We start from the raw sequence: 16,146 nt of genomic DNA on the forward strand, positions 1-16,146 counted from the left end.
CTGGAAATGCGAAAGATCCAACGTAGAGAAAAACAAACAAGATTAACTAGAAAGCAAATAAAGATTGTTTTTGCCACTCCGGGCGATGGAACTGCTAACTACGATCGTGCTGACTGGAACGAGAGAATGGAACTCCGGCGAACTGATGATCTTCAAGTGACCATGGTTGTGGCGAGGAACGAGGTTCTGGACTGGGCTGAAGGACTGAACTACCGAGAGAATTCTACCTAAGAGTGATGATGATGAATATATTCTTTTCTTCTCTAAGTGGCTTCCTTTTATAGGGAGGCTTACCCTTGATTTTAGGGTAAAACCTTGTGGCGAGATGACTTCTTTGCCCTTAATTGTCGTTGATTAGTCCCTGCTATCCTTCTTCTCCATCTCGAGCCATTTTTGCATGTATACTGGTCAGTACGTAATTGTTCTGACGCCCTTTTCACCTGAAGTATTTGGAGCTTTGCCTACTTGCTAGAACACTCAACCTGCACACTTTGAGCAACTGTTTTGCAGATATAATCAATTATGCACATCATACTGACCAGTAACCAAGGCCTAGAATACGACTTATCAGAGAACAAAATAAATTAAATACTCCTGTGATTAGTTCAGTTAGACGGACTATCAAAATTATCTCTATTTTTTCTAGACAAAATTCCCAAAATAGTCCCTAACATATTGCATTTTTTTTATTTTGGTTCAAAACATTACCTTTTTAATTATTCGGTCCCTCACATTTGAAATCGGATCACATTTGGTCCATTTTGGACAGTTCCGTCAAATTTTTTACGGTTTTAATTACCGTGTCACAAATCCGTCACCAATCCGTCACTAACTAGGAGAAACTAATCTGTCACTAATACGCGCGAGAACACGGTGCGGCCGTTGTGGTTGAGGGAATTCCAAGTATGGTTTCGTGGCTAACCAACGGCGAACCACACCCGTCAATACATGACCGCTCATCGCCAATACCTTATTCAATTTGAGTGCCTTTTCACCCAAATTGAAGTACTCTTCTTCGTCTTTTCTCTTTACCACATTTACTATTTCTCCCATTTCCTCTTCCAATTTCCCATTCCAACCGTTGTAGCCTTTGCTCGTTTTAGGCTGCTTACTTCCGTTGTGAGGCCACCACAACGCGGGCTCCACGGTGGCTGGGAATTTATCGAGCATGGCGCCGAGGAGAGGCAACGGAAAGGCCCTGTCGAGCGCCAACACTCTGTCCATGAATTCCTTCACATGAATTAGATTTGGATTTCCAATTGAGAGAATGGTTTGGATTTGATTGTGAAGCTGTTTGAACAGTCGCTCTTCGGCTAGCTGCGACGGTTGGATTTTGTTGACGATGGAAAGCATCCCGCTCGCTGCCACGTACATCGCTGTCGATGACAACGCCACTGCCATGGCGTCTCCCTCGCTCATGGAGGTGATGCCGGCCATGGTGGCGGCAGCGAGAGTGAGAGCGTTGATCGAATTGAGAAGGAGAGAGTTCCACTTGTTTCTCTGATCTCCAATGTTTTTGTGCATTTCAATTCTATCTGCAACCGCTTCCATAATGGCGTAGAGCTTCGCAACGACTGACGGATTTGTGATGGATTAGTGGCGGATCAGTTTCTCCCAGTTAGTGACGGATTAGTGAAGGATTTGTGACCCGGTAATTAAAACCGTCAAAAATTTGACGGAACCGTCCAAAATGGACCAAATGTGATCTGATTTCAAATGTGAGGGACCGAATAATTCAAAAGATAATGTTTTGGACCAAAATAAAAAAAAAAACGCAATATGTTGAGGACCATTTTGGGACTTTAGTCTTTTTTCTACCATTTGACACGTCAAATGTTTTACCGTCTTCCAATGTGGAGTACTACTATAGAGATATAGTACTGAATAAAAAAACAGATCTTATCTACTTCCCTATTCATCTTTCTTCTCCACGCCGTCGCACCATCCCCTTTTCTTCTTTCCATACTTCCTCTCTTTGCATACACATTTACAGCTATTTCTCTCTGCCTCTTCTCCACTTCGTCGCCCAAGTCTTGTAATCTCCTTCCTAATGAAATTTTCAATTTTAGACGACCGGCTCTTGGGGCGGAGACCTGTCGGAGGACGGCCGGGAGTCAGGCGACCCAGACGACCTAGGCGCTCCACGGCGACCCAGACGACCTAGGCGCGCCCCACCGTCGCTCCACGGACCTCGCACGACCCCACCGCATCGGGGCGATGTCGGTCTTGATCCTTGCGACCCGCTACCCAGGCGCGCTCGGGGCGTGATTTTAGCCAATTTACCTTGTTGATTCAGTCAAGAATAGATGATGGCTTGCGTCTTCTCCACGTGAAGATCTTCAGTACTCGACCTCGGACCTTCTGACTGGTGTCCCGGACTATACGCTGATATTTGTGTTGGCAAATCTCACTAACGTACTAGGACTTGAATAACGAAGACAGAACTCGGCTCACGGAGGAGGCAAAATTTCGAACTCTCACTTTCTTTGAGGGGGACGAAAATTCTCAACAATAATAATTGTGTTTTCTGTCTCCTTTATTCTCCTATTTATATTAAGTCACATATTGGGCCCAGTCAGGGATCTAAGGAAGAATTTGGAACAGGCCTCACCCAATTAGCTTTTTACTAATTAAATTGAACCCACAATTTAATATAAGCTTATATTGGAATATTACAAGCAGCCACTACAGAAGTAATATTGCACTACCTTCCAAATCCGAAATTACAAGTATTTCGGGTTTCCTTTAATTGCATTTAATTTATTTCCCGCGCTTAAGATAGAAACATCCATTAATTAATTATTGTCTGCTATGGACTTAATTAATTAACATATTTTAATCTCCAAGAGTGGACTTAGCATGAAACTCTTATTTATTATTCATAGAGTAATTAAACTCCAACTAGCTAGGTTCCGAATAATAAAACATTGTTTCGAGCTCCTCTTCTGGATGTTATCAAACGAGACTCTCCTCGCGCATGATTCAACGCAATAGCAATCCTAGCACCGCTAGATAATGATCGCCACTACCCAATATACCTGGATCGTTGGGTGACGAAAAACCCGCACCTTTGGTAAGTCAAAGTAGTAGATACTCAAATCATATGCTCAATGCTAACGTACATTGATTAAGAAATTAATTATCAAGACCTCGTCTTTCAGTAGATAGCGTAAAGACTCGTCTTGCCGTTAGATCCATTCAGTGCTATACCACACCAACGTCATCTTATTTCAATAAGGCTTAGAAATAATCGGACTGACATTGCAACCTTTCACGATAGGTAGTCTAGGCCTATCTAGGTTGTGAAATTCTTATTTTTCTTTGTTTAGAACTGACCGTGTTACCTTAAATTGGACGACGCCCACAACCGGTCTACTAAAACAAAGACTTAGACTTTCTTACGTTTGCTTATACATTTAAATATGCAATAAACAACCATTGAATGTAAAACATAACAACATTATGACAAAAAATAATCTGTTGCATTTATTGGAAAATAACAATTATAGTTTTACAGTATCCAATCACTCGAAAGGTGATTTCTAGTATGCAAAACCCTAACAATCTCCCACTTATACTCAAAACAGCTTTCGAGTATACAAAATGGTAGTGCACACGTCTAAAATTTCTCCCACTTAGTCGAGGTCTTGAATGAGTCGAACTCCCATCCCTTCAACGTGGCACTCGAACGGTTTCACCGCCAAAGCCTTTGTAAAAGGATCTGCCAGATTGTTCTCGGACGCAATCTTGACCACTTGTATGTCTCTTCTCTGCACTATATCCCTGATGATATGATACTTCCGCTCTATGTGTTTGCTCGCTTTGTGAGTTCTTGGTTCTTTCGAGTTTGCCACAGCACCAGAATTGTCACAATAAATGGTGATGCTCTTGGGCAGATTCGAAACCACACCTAAATCCATAAGGAAGTTCTTGAACCATACAGCCTCTTTTGCAGCCCCCGAAGCGGCCACATACTCGGCTTCCATGGTAGAGTCCGCGATGCATTTCTGCTTCACACTCTTCCAAATTACGGCTCCACTTCCTAAGGTGAACACATATCCTGAAGTAGATTTTCTCGAGTCCTGATCAGCTTGAAAGTCCGAGTCAGTATATCCCAAAGGACAGAGCTCGACTGCATTGTAAACTAGAGCATAGTCCTTAGTCCGTTTAAGGTACTTGAGTATGTTCTTTACTGCAGTCCAATGTCCTTGGCCCGGATTCGACTGATATCTTGCCACCATGCCAACAACAAAGCAAATATCAGGTCTAGTACAAAGTATAGCATACATGAGACTTCCAACTGCCGAAGCATATGGAATCCTTCTCATTGCTTGTATCTCAGATGGCGTTTTAGGGCACATCTCTTGAGATAAATGGATGTCGTGTCTAAAAGGTAAGAAACCTTTCTTGGCGTCTTGCATGCTAAAACGACTAAGTACTGTGTTGATGTAAGGTTCTTGAGATAAGCACAACATCTTCTTTTCTCGATTCCGAAGAACCTTGATCCCGAGGATGTGTCCCGTGTCTCTCATATCCTTCATCTCGAACTGGTTCGACAACCATGTTCGTAGTGGATTTTGGATTCAAGGAAGGAAATAAATAAAGTACCAAATAAATCTACAAAAATAATTTATTCTCCTAATTAATAGAAGATTTCAAAAATGCCAAGAAGTGGGCAAGGGGTCGAAATTTCATGTAGAATAACATGGGGATAAGTTGGTGTGGATTTAATTTGGATAAATATCCCAAAACAATTAGTTAAATCCAAGAAAGAAAATATTATTTCCAATGCATAGGAGGGCTGAAAATTCCAAATAAAATGGCTAGAAATATATGCATGTTCCCATTTAATTTAATTCACACATTGGAAAACATATCATATTATTCCACATAACTCTCAACAATTAGTTTCACATCGTTAACTCAAACCCATAGAAAATCAAATTCCATAAAGGAAATTTCCATTCAACATCCACATTAAAGAAACAAAAGTATTGTTGAGATAATATTCATTTTGAGTTGTTGATTGTCGAAATGATACTTTAAGTGTATTGTGTACTTTGTGTGGGCAGTGTGTGTCTATATAATGTGCGTAAAGTGTGTCATTTTGAGCATGAAAGTGAAGAAGATAGTAAATAAAAGATTCTGAATATATTGTCTTCATACATAATATTAATCTTCTCTCGAACGCTTCCGCTGAATGTTGTTTCTTTCGATTTCAAGTATTGTTGAGATAATATTCATTTTGAGTTGTTGATTGTCGAAATGATACTCTGAGTGTATTGTGTACTTTGTGCGGGTAGTGTGTGTATTGTGTCTATACAATGTGCGTAAAGTGTGTTATTTTGAGCATGAAAGTGAAGAAGATAGTAAATAAAAGATTTCGAATATATTCTGTCTTCATACATAATATTATATATATGTGTGTAAAGTGTGTGTATTTGTGTGGTGTATATACCTTGTGTGCAATGTTCGTAGCATATCTAATGTTTGTAGTATGTGTTGCATATATATATATATATATACTGAGTGTAGGGTTTTTATATTGTTTGTATTTTCTATATATATCTCATGTACAATGTGTTGTGTTTGTTTAATATATATATGTGTAAAGTGTGTGTATTTGTGTGCAATGTGTAGTGTGAGCTATGATGTATAGTATGTATAAGGTGCGCGGTGTTAGTTATTTTTAGTATAGTGTATAGTATGTTTATTTGAGTATAGTGTATGTGTGTTTGTTATTTATATTGTGTTTAATATTTGAAGTATGTACCACGTGTGTATAAATTGTGTATTTTATATGTATATTTGTTGTATAGTATATAAATAATATATTTTGTGTTAGTACATGTAGTGTGTGCAATGTAGGTACGCATGTCTGCAATACATGTTTCGTGTTTTTTATTTATAGTGTGTTTAATATTTGTGGTATGTACCGCGTATGTATACTGAGTGTGGTGTGTATAGTGTGTGTGGTGCACCACTGTGTATGGTGTACTTTGTGCGAGCAGTGTGTGTCAATACAATGTGCGTAAAGTGTGTTATTTTGAGCATGAAAGTGAAGAATATATTATGTCTTCATACATAATATTATTCTTCTCTCGAATGCTTCTGCTGAATGTTGTTTCTTTCGATTTCAAGTACTGTTGAGATAATATTCATTTTGAGTTGTTGATTGTCGAAATGATACTCTGAGTGTATTATGTAATTTGTGCGGGCAGTGTGTGTTTTGTATCTATACAATGTGCGTAAAGTGTGTTATTTTGAGCATGAAAGTGAAGAAGATAGTAAATAAAAGATTCTGAGTATATTATGTCTTCATACATAATATTATTCTTCTCTCGAATGCTTCCGCTGAATGTTGTTTCTTTCGATTTCAAGTATTGTTGAGATAATAATCATTTTGAGTTGTTGATTGTCGAAATGATACTCTGAGTGTATTGTGTACTTTGTGCGGGCAGTGTGTGTATTGTGTCTATACAATGTGCGTAAAGTGTGTTATTTTGAGCATGAAAGTGAAGAAGATAGTAAATAAAAGATTTCGAATATATTCTGTCTTCATACATAATATTATTCTTCTCTCGAATGCTTCCACTGATTGTGGTTTGTTTCGATTTCAAGTATTGTTGAGATAATATTTATTTTGAGTTGTAGATTGTCGAAATGATACTCTAGGTGCATTGTGTACTTTGTGCGGGCAGTGTGTGTATTGTGTCTATACAATGTGCGTAAAGTGTGTTATTTTTGTGTAGCGTCTTTAGTATGAGTATTTTGTGTATAATGTGTGTAGTTTGTGCAACCCATTTAGTGTTTGTGTATTTTATTTATATCGTATTTGTGTATTTTATTTATATTGCGTTTAATATTTGTAGATGTGCCACATATGTATAAATTGTATATTTTATGAGTATATTTGTTGTATAGTATATACATTGTGTATTTTGTATTAGTATCTCTAGTGTGTTCAATGTAGGTATGTATGTTTGCATTACATGTGTTGTATATTTTGTTTATAGTGTGTTTAATATTTGTGGTATGTACTGCATATGTATACTGAGTGTAGTGTGTATATTGAGTGTGGTGCAGTGTGTGTATTGTGTACTTTGTGCGGGCATTGTGTGTATTTTTTCTATATAATGTGCGCAAAGTTTGCTATTTTTGTGTAGCGTCTTCAGTATGTTTATAGTGTATTTTATTTATATTGTGTGGTGTATTTTGTTCATAGCATGTCTAATGTTTGTAGTATGTGTTGCATATGTAAATATACCGAGTGTAGGGTTTTTATACTGTTTGTATTTTATATATGTATCCCATGTACAATGTGTAGTGTTTGTTTAATATATATGTGTATAAAGTGTGTGTATTTGTGTGGTGTATATACCTTGTGTGCAATGTGTAGTGCGAGCTACTTATATACTATACAACAAATGTATACATAAAATGCAACATAAAATACACAATTTAGACATTCGTGGCACATATACTATACACATTAAACACAATATAAATAAAATTCACAAAGACAATATAAATAAAATATACTATAAACATACTAAATACGCTATAAAAAAATAACACACTTTACGCACATTGTATAGACAAAATACACACACTGTACGCACAAAGTACACAATACACACACTACACAACACACATTATACATACCACAAGTATTAAACACACTATAAATAAAATACACAATACATGTATTGCAAACATACATACCTACATTGCACACACTAGAGATACTAACGCAAAATACACAATTTATATACTACACAACAAATATACACATAAAATACACAATTTATACACACGTGGCATATCTACAAATATTAAACACAATATAAATAAAATACACAAACACTAAATGGATTGCACATACGTCACACATTATACACAAAATACACATACTAAAGACGAAATAAAATACACAAAAATTATATAAATAAAATACACAAACACTAAATCTAATGCACATACTACACACTTTATACACAAAACACTTCACAAAAATAACACACTTTACACACATTGCATAGACAAAATACACACAATTTATACACACGTGACACATCTACAAATATTAAACACAACATAAAAAAAATACACAAACACTAAATGAATTGACAATACTACACACATGGCACATAATACAAATATTAAAAACGATATAAATAAAATACACAAACACTAAATGGATTGCACATACTACACACATTATACATAAAATGCACATACTAAAATGCTACAAAAATTAACACACTTTACGCACATTGTATAGACAAAATACACACACTGCCCGGACAAAGTACACAACACACGCAGTGCACCACACTCGTACCCCTAAACATACACGCTACATACCACAAATATTAAACACACTATAAATAAAAAATACAACACATGTATTGCAAACATACATAAAATACACCATTTATACATACTTGGAACATACTTCTAATATTAAACACAATATAAATAAAAAAAGTACACAATACACACATTGCACCACACACATTATAGCACTACACTCACTATACATACGCGTTACACACTACAAATATTAAACACACTATAAATAAAATATACTACACATGTACTGCAAACATACATACCTACATTGCACACACTACAAATACTAGCACAGAATATACAATTTATGTACTATACAAAAAATATACACATAAAATACACAATTTATACATACGTGGCACATATTACAAATATTAAACACAATATAAATAAAATACAAAAACACAATATAAATAAAATACGCAAACACAATATAAATAACATACACAAACAAATATAAATAAAATATAAAAACATTAAATAGATCGCACATACTACACACATTATATACAAAATACACACTAGTACACAATTCACAAAATAAACATACGAAACACCACTACACAAAAATAAAAACTTTAAACTATAGACAAAATACACAATACACACACTATACATGCACACACGTTAAACACATAAATATAAAACAAACAATACACACTGTACACAAAAAACTAAATACAAATATTATAAAACATACTATACATACTCGACACATACTACGAATATTACACACACTATAAATAAAATATACAAAACACATGCACAACATAAATACATACACACATTGTGCACACACTACAGATACTAATACAAAATAAACTATTTATACATACTACAACAAATGCACAAATAAAATAAACAACTAATACACACGTGGTACATACTACAAACATTAAACACGTTATAAATAAAATACACAAACACAATATAAATAAAAAAACACACACACTATACTCAAATAAGCATACTACGCATTATATAAAAACTAACAAACACCGCACACCATATACATACTATACATCATAGCACACACTACAAATTGCACACAAAGTATATACACCACACAAATACACGCACTTTACACACATCAATATAAATAACGTACACAAACAAATATAAATAAAATATAAAAACATTAAATAGATCGCACATACTACACACATTATATACAAAATACACACTAGTACACAATTCACAAAATAAACATACGAAACACCACTACACAAAAATAAAAACTTTAAACTATAGACAAAATACACAGACAACACAAAATACACAATACACACACTATACATGCACACACGTTAAACACATAAATATAAAACAAACAATACACACTGTACACAAAAAACTAAATACAAATATTATAAAACATACTATACATACTCGACACATACTACGAATATTACACACACTATAAATAAAATATACAAAACACATGCACAACATAAATACATACACACATTGTGCACACACTACAGATACTAATACAAAATAAACTATTTATACATACTACAACAAATGCACAAATAAAATAAACAACTAATACACACGTGGTACATACTACAAACATTAAACACGTTATAAATAAAATACACAAACACAATATAAATAAAAAAACACACACACTATACTCAAATAAGCATACTACGCATTATATAAAAACTAACAAACACCGCACACCATATACATACTATACATCATAGCACACACTACAAATTGCACACAAAGTATATACACCACACAAATACACGCACTTTACACACATATATATTAAACAAACAGTACACATTGTACACGAGATACATACAGAAAATACAAACATTATAAAAACCCAACACTCAGTATATATATATATGCGGCACATACTACAAACATTAAACATCCTATAAGGAAAATATACAAACGTACACGAAACACATGTATTGTAAAAATACATACATACATTACACACGCTACAAATAGTAACACAAAATACACTACTTATATACTATACAACAAATGTATACATAAAATACAACATAAAATACACAATTTAGACATACATGGCACATATAATATACACATTAAACACAATATAAATTAAATTCACAAAGACAATATAAATAAAATATACTATAAACATACTAAATACGCTATAAAAAATAACACACTTTACGCACATTGTATAGACAAAATACACACACTGTACGCACAAAGTACACAATACACACACTACACAACACACACTATACATACTACACTCATATACATATGCGATACATACCACAAATATTAAACACACTATAAATAAAATACAAAATACATTTATTGCAAACATACATACCTACATTGCACACACTACAGATACTAACGCAAAATACACAATTTATGTACTACACAACAAATATATACATAAAATACACAATTTATACACACGTGGCATATCTACAAATATTAAACACAACATAAATAAAATACACAAACACTAAATGGATTGCAAATACTTCACACATTATACACAAAATACACATACTAAAGACGAAATAAAATACACAAACATGATATAAATAAAATACACAAACACTAAATCTAATACACATACTACACACTTTATACATAAAACGCTACACAAAAATAACACACTTTACACACATTGTATAAACAAAATACACACAATTTATACATACGTGGTACATCTACAAATATTAAACACAACATAAATAAAATACACAAACACTAAATGAATTGCCAATACTACACACATTACACACAAAATACGCGTATAAAGTCACAACACAAAAATAAAACACTTTAAGTACACTGTATAGACAAAATACACATACAATCTGCATAAAGTACATAAAATATAGACAGTGGTGCACCACGCACACTATACTAGTATTCATATGCGGTACATACCACAAATATTAAATACACTATAAATAGAATACACATATATACACAATTTATACATGCGTGGCACATATTACAAATATTAAACACGATATAAATAAAATACACAAACATTAAATGGACTGCACATGCTACACCCATTATATATAAAATACACACTAGTACACAATTCACAAAATAAACATACTAAACACCACTACACAAAAATAAAAACTTTACAGACAAAATACACAGAATATACAATACACACTATGCACAAGATACAATATCATAACTACATAAATACACACACTTTAAACACATACATATAAAACAAACAATATAATGCACATACTACACACTATATACAAAATACACGCTAGTAAACAATTCACAAAATAAATATAATACACATTGTCCACACAAAATACACAATACACACACTATACACAAGATACATACACTACCATAACTACATAAATACACACACTTTAAACACATAAATATAAAACAAACAATACACACAATATTATAAAACATACAATACATACGCGGCACATACTATGAACATTACACACACTATAAATAAAATACATAAAACACAAGCACAACATAAATACATACACACATTGCACATACTACAAATACTAATACAAAATACACTACTTATACCCTATACAACAAATGCACAAATAAAATACATAATTTCTCACATGGTACATACTACAAACATTAAACACGATATAAATAAAATACACAAAACACAATATAAATAAAACACACACACACCATACACAAATAAACATATGACGCACTATAAAAATAATGAATAACTCTGCGTACGTACTATGTACTATACATCATAGCACACAATACACATTGCATACCTCTATACACCACACAAATACGCACACTTACACATACATTAAAAAAAACACTACACAAATTACATACAGAAAATACAAACACTATAAACACACTTCATGATGAATGACCAAAAATTGAAGCATCTGAGACGACATCTGTCAGAAAGTTAAAAGAGGAGAAATTGGAGAAAGATGAAAACCCTTGACTTGCTTCAGTATGCTGTCGAGGGAGATTAACGACGCTAGCCTTGCATCTTCAACAACAGTGGAAGGATTCCGAATAGGTGCAGCACCACTTTCTAAATTTAACATCTCCGCGTCGTTTTTCATTTGTTGTAAAGTCTAATTCGAGTAAACGGTGTTTGCGGAATTTCAGTATTTGAGAAGTGAGGCAACCAAGATAAAGAGAGCCAGCGCGCTATGATACAAACCTTTCTTCTCTTGTGATCAACAATATTCAAGAGTTGAACTTAGCTTAGCTACTTGAGCAGAGTCTTCCGCTGCTTCAGTCGCCAAAGTACCAGCAATATCCTTATGGACCAATATAACCGTAAATATCAGTATGCGAACCATAACAAACCACATTACTATAAACAATATAAAAAAATATACAGCAAAAGAACTAGATAATGACAATCTGCCTGTAGCTGCAAAAAGATGCGAATCTAAAGAAAATGGTAAGAACATACCTACAAATGTTGCAGCTGTGAAGTATAAAGATATCTGGCATATTCAGACAGCTGTCCAAGAGCATCGGTAGTCGGAGGCTGGGCTGCACCAAGTCCAGCCATCCAACCATCCATTATTGCTGTAGAGAGAATTTCCAGCTGACCAGTTGCTCCTGCAGCCATGTCATCAGCAATGGAAAGGAAATCGAAGTTCTCTACAAGCCAATTTCGAATTTGACGCTGGAGCGCGCCAGCAGGGTATGAACAAAAAGAGCCGCAAGAGCCTTTTTTCCAATTGAATAAATTTTTGCTTCTTCGGTTATTTCCTTGAGCTTTCCACCTGCTATATGCTGTCGCCAGGTCTCCTATATTAGTAAATGTGATTAATCAAACACACTGCTCAGCATCATTGATCTCACTTATTCGAGCATCATTGATCTCACTTATTCATTGTAAAAAATCAGCAAAAGACCTGAGATAATGCTTTTATAATGGAAATAGAAAGAAAACATAATAGACATCACCAGCTGAAGAAACACAATAATAGCTAAACCCTCTTCGATGAACAAAGAGATAAGAAGGAGGAGGTAACTTAAGGGCATATTCTTCCCATTTTTTCCCTTTTTACGTTTATGCAGTTTATCTTAAGGTCAGGCTTGAACTTTGAAATGCTATATATTTTTAAAAAGTGTACGAAAGAATAATACAAAACTAACAATCTCGAGGTACCAAAACCACTCCCTGAATAAAAAAATCATTGATTGTTGCTTTGCTTCTGAAATGACAAGGTTAGAACAGCCCGCCCATCCACTGTGTGTGGATTTGTTGCTTTGCTAATGAAATTATAAGGAAATCGTTTCAATTTAGTAGCGTATTCAGGCTTCAGTTGTTAGAGAGGTGTAACTCATCTATACAGAAATAAAGAATAACATAAACATGCTAGAATGGAAAAGACATTAAATCTAGTGATGAGTACAAATAAAGAATAACATAAACATGCTAGAATGGAAAAGACATTAAATCTAGTGATGAGTACAAATGGAATCAAGAAGGAAAACATTACTAATTTACTTGATCAATTCCACGTATCTTCAGAACTACTGATGACAACTTTGACTTCTTTTCTGGTTTTATATTTACTTTGAACCTTAAATTTGGTCCCCAACCAGCATATTCCTTGAACTAGAATCGTAATGAACTGGAGATCTTCCAAGGCTGCTACCACGGCTAGAGCTTCTACTACGTCCATTATTTGGCTTCTCAAGAAAGCGCTCAACCGGAGAAACCTTACATCACAAAAGACATTTTCACTTTTACACTCAATGCCTTATCATATTAAAAGAATTCATGTTTCACTCAAGTAGAAAAATTTGTCTATTCAACTAGTAGATCGACACGTGACAGGGAGGGCACCTTAATTGATTGTAGCTCTGGTGATCGAGCAAGCAGTGACATTATATAGAAAATCCTAACACGAGAGACAAGCATCGGATCCATCACTCTTCTGGGCTCCATTTTGCGAATGAAAGAAAAAACATCTCATATTTCAGCCAGGATTTCATGCTCTCTAGAAACACCTGCCTTAATGACTGCAGCCAGTACCTGCACATAGGAAACCAAGCAGTTATCAGTCCATGAAAGATGATAGAATTTAAATCTTTAACAATCGAGTTTTTCTCACTGAGACACATACATAACCATGTATGATAACACCAGAAGGATGCAAATGCACACAAAACAAATCTTATTGATTAACCTAGGCGATAGATCCAAATGTATTGAACACCCTAAACCATAGAAGGAAAAGGTAAATCTTAACAAATACTTCAGAGCTTTTTCATTAACAAATGCTCTGGAACCAAGCTAATTTTCTTAATCTTCTCAGATGCCAGAATGTTTCTGAAGGCAACTTATTTTGCAGACTGAACTTGCTGTGCAGATGCAATCATGTCATTCTTCAGCACAATGAATTTCAGCTTTCTCATCATCAGGATACCAAAAACTATATGCTGCCGATTGTATTCATAAGAGGAGGTAGAAGGTGCTGAACACATAATACTAAGGACAGCGCAGAAAAATGCAAGAAAGTAACCAAAGGGTTTCCTCAAGGAGATCCAATCCCCAAAAAAATTATAGAATGATCAAATTTATAAAATGATGAGAAAGCTAAAATTTGAATGACCAAAAAATTTGAATCATCTGAGACGACATCTGCCAAGCGGTTTATATTAAGTTCCAGTCTGGTAACTTGCCTCGGAGGGAGCATATAACTGTCTTGAATCTATACCAAGCTTTTACCAGCAATGCAAGAACCTATACAAAACAAATGCCCATGAAAGCACCAAGTAAGGAAAAATGAAAAATTTGATAACTACATATGTATAGAAGGCAAAATCTTCTCATAGTGCAGATATTGCAATGCTTATTGTACAGTAAATACTATAAATATTTGTTATAGACCCAATTGCGACTAGGCATTACTAATAAGTAGTTAAACATCACAAGAAAAGGTTGGAAATGTGTCGTATTTGGATTTTCTCGATGTGTTAAATTTCTGCAGTACATTTAAGATTATTTCAGTTCATTTTTAGAGTACAAAACTTGCTGGATTATCAATGTAATTGTAACAATAGATCTAAAGGGTCTGGGAAATCTCTTTTATTATAAATGCAATGAATATGTATCTCTCTCAGAGTTATGACAGAAATTGCATGATGCTTTGATTTTAGAAACCAATACCTCGAGTCCAACTTTGTCATATTATGAGTTGTTGTGTTGCTAGCCACCTCATCTAGGTATGATACACTTTCAGCTTCACAGAGTTTCAAAAGCTGCAGCGAAAAAAATCACACTTACTTTAAAGAATTAAGCGCATGTTCACACAACCACACCAAGCACAAGTACAAGCACAAGCACATAAAATTTTTAAGGTGTGCTAACTTTACCAACAGTTGTAAGATTTAAAGACATATATCAATTTATCTTAATTGGAAAGTGCACTCACAATAGATAAAGCTTTAGATTTTAGGCGGGAGATAGCAGTCATGTATGAGGAAATATTGTCTGAGCCCGATAACTTTAAGTTCATGACGGCCTGAACCAGAATCAGAATGCCTCCATTGCCCCACTACTCCTGAATTAAAACAAATAATAAAGAAACAAAGGGGGGAAAGGAAAACGAGAAAGTAATCAGAAATGAAGAAAGAATTCAGAAGTGTGAGATTTTAGTTAACCAATGGGATAAAGTTATATATGCTATTAATAGAACTTGTAATATACTAAGTCATAACAAGGGAGAAAATTCTCTTCTCATAGTTGTAACACCGGTCCCAATGTTAATGTAATCCATAAAGCGCACAATGAGAGAAAGTAGCACAGTT

General features: G+C 34.4%; 1 protein-coding gene and 2 long non-coding RNA genes across 4 annotated transcripts; all 3 read right to left on the bottom strand.

Annotated features, from left to right (window-relative positions):
• Positions 1-828: 828 nt before the first annotated feature.
• Positions 829-1,584, bottom strand: LOC121810545 (probable F-box protein At4g22030; the record flags this gene model as incomplete). The annotated part of the gene is made up of 1 exon (XM_042211308.1): positions 829-1,584. A coding segment is annotated over one exon (756 nt), but the record flags the coding sequence as incomplete, so codon positions are not given.
• A 10,903-nt stretch (positions 1,585-12,487) lies between these two features.
• LOC121811562 lies at positions 12,488-14,363 on the bottom strand. 2 transcript variants are annotated; one of them, XR_006052709.1, is made up of 4 exons: positions 14,180-14,363; positions 13,838-14,052; positions 12,788-13,116; positions 12,488-12,629 (listed from the first exon to the last, which is right to left on the bottom strand). It is a non-coding gene; the product is annotated as an uncharacterized LOC121811562 (long non-coding RNA). The 2 variants fall into 2 exon arrangements; XR_006052708.1 differs by having other exon boundaries at positions 12,788-13,131.
• A 654-nt stretch (positions 14,364-15,017) lies between these two features.
• Positions 15,018-16,112, bottom strand: LOC121811570. Its single transcript, XR_006052718.1, has 3 exons — positions 15,771-16,112; positions 15,506-15,597; positions 15,018-15,079 (listed from the first exon to the last, which is right to left on the bottom strand). It is a non-coding gene; the product is annotated as an uncharacterized LOC121811570 (long non-coding RNA).
• Between the last annotated feature and the right edge of the window lie 34 nt (positions 16,113-16,146).

Source organism: Salvia splendens, chromosome 7 (genome assembly GCF_004379255.2).
Source record: "Salvia splendens isolate huo1 chromosome 7, SspV2, whole genome shotgun sequence".
In the NCBI taxonomy this organism is placed as follows: Eukaryota; Viridiplantae; Streptophyta; class Magnoliopsida; order Lamiales; family Lamiaceae; genus Salvia; species Salvia splendens.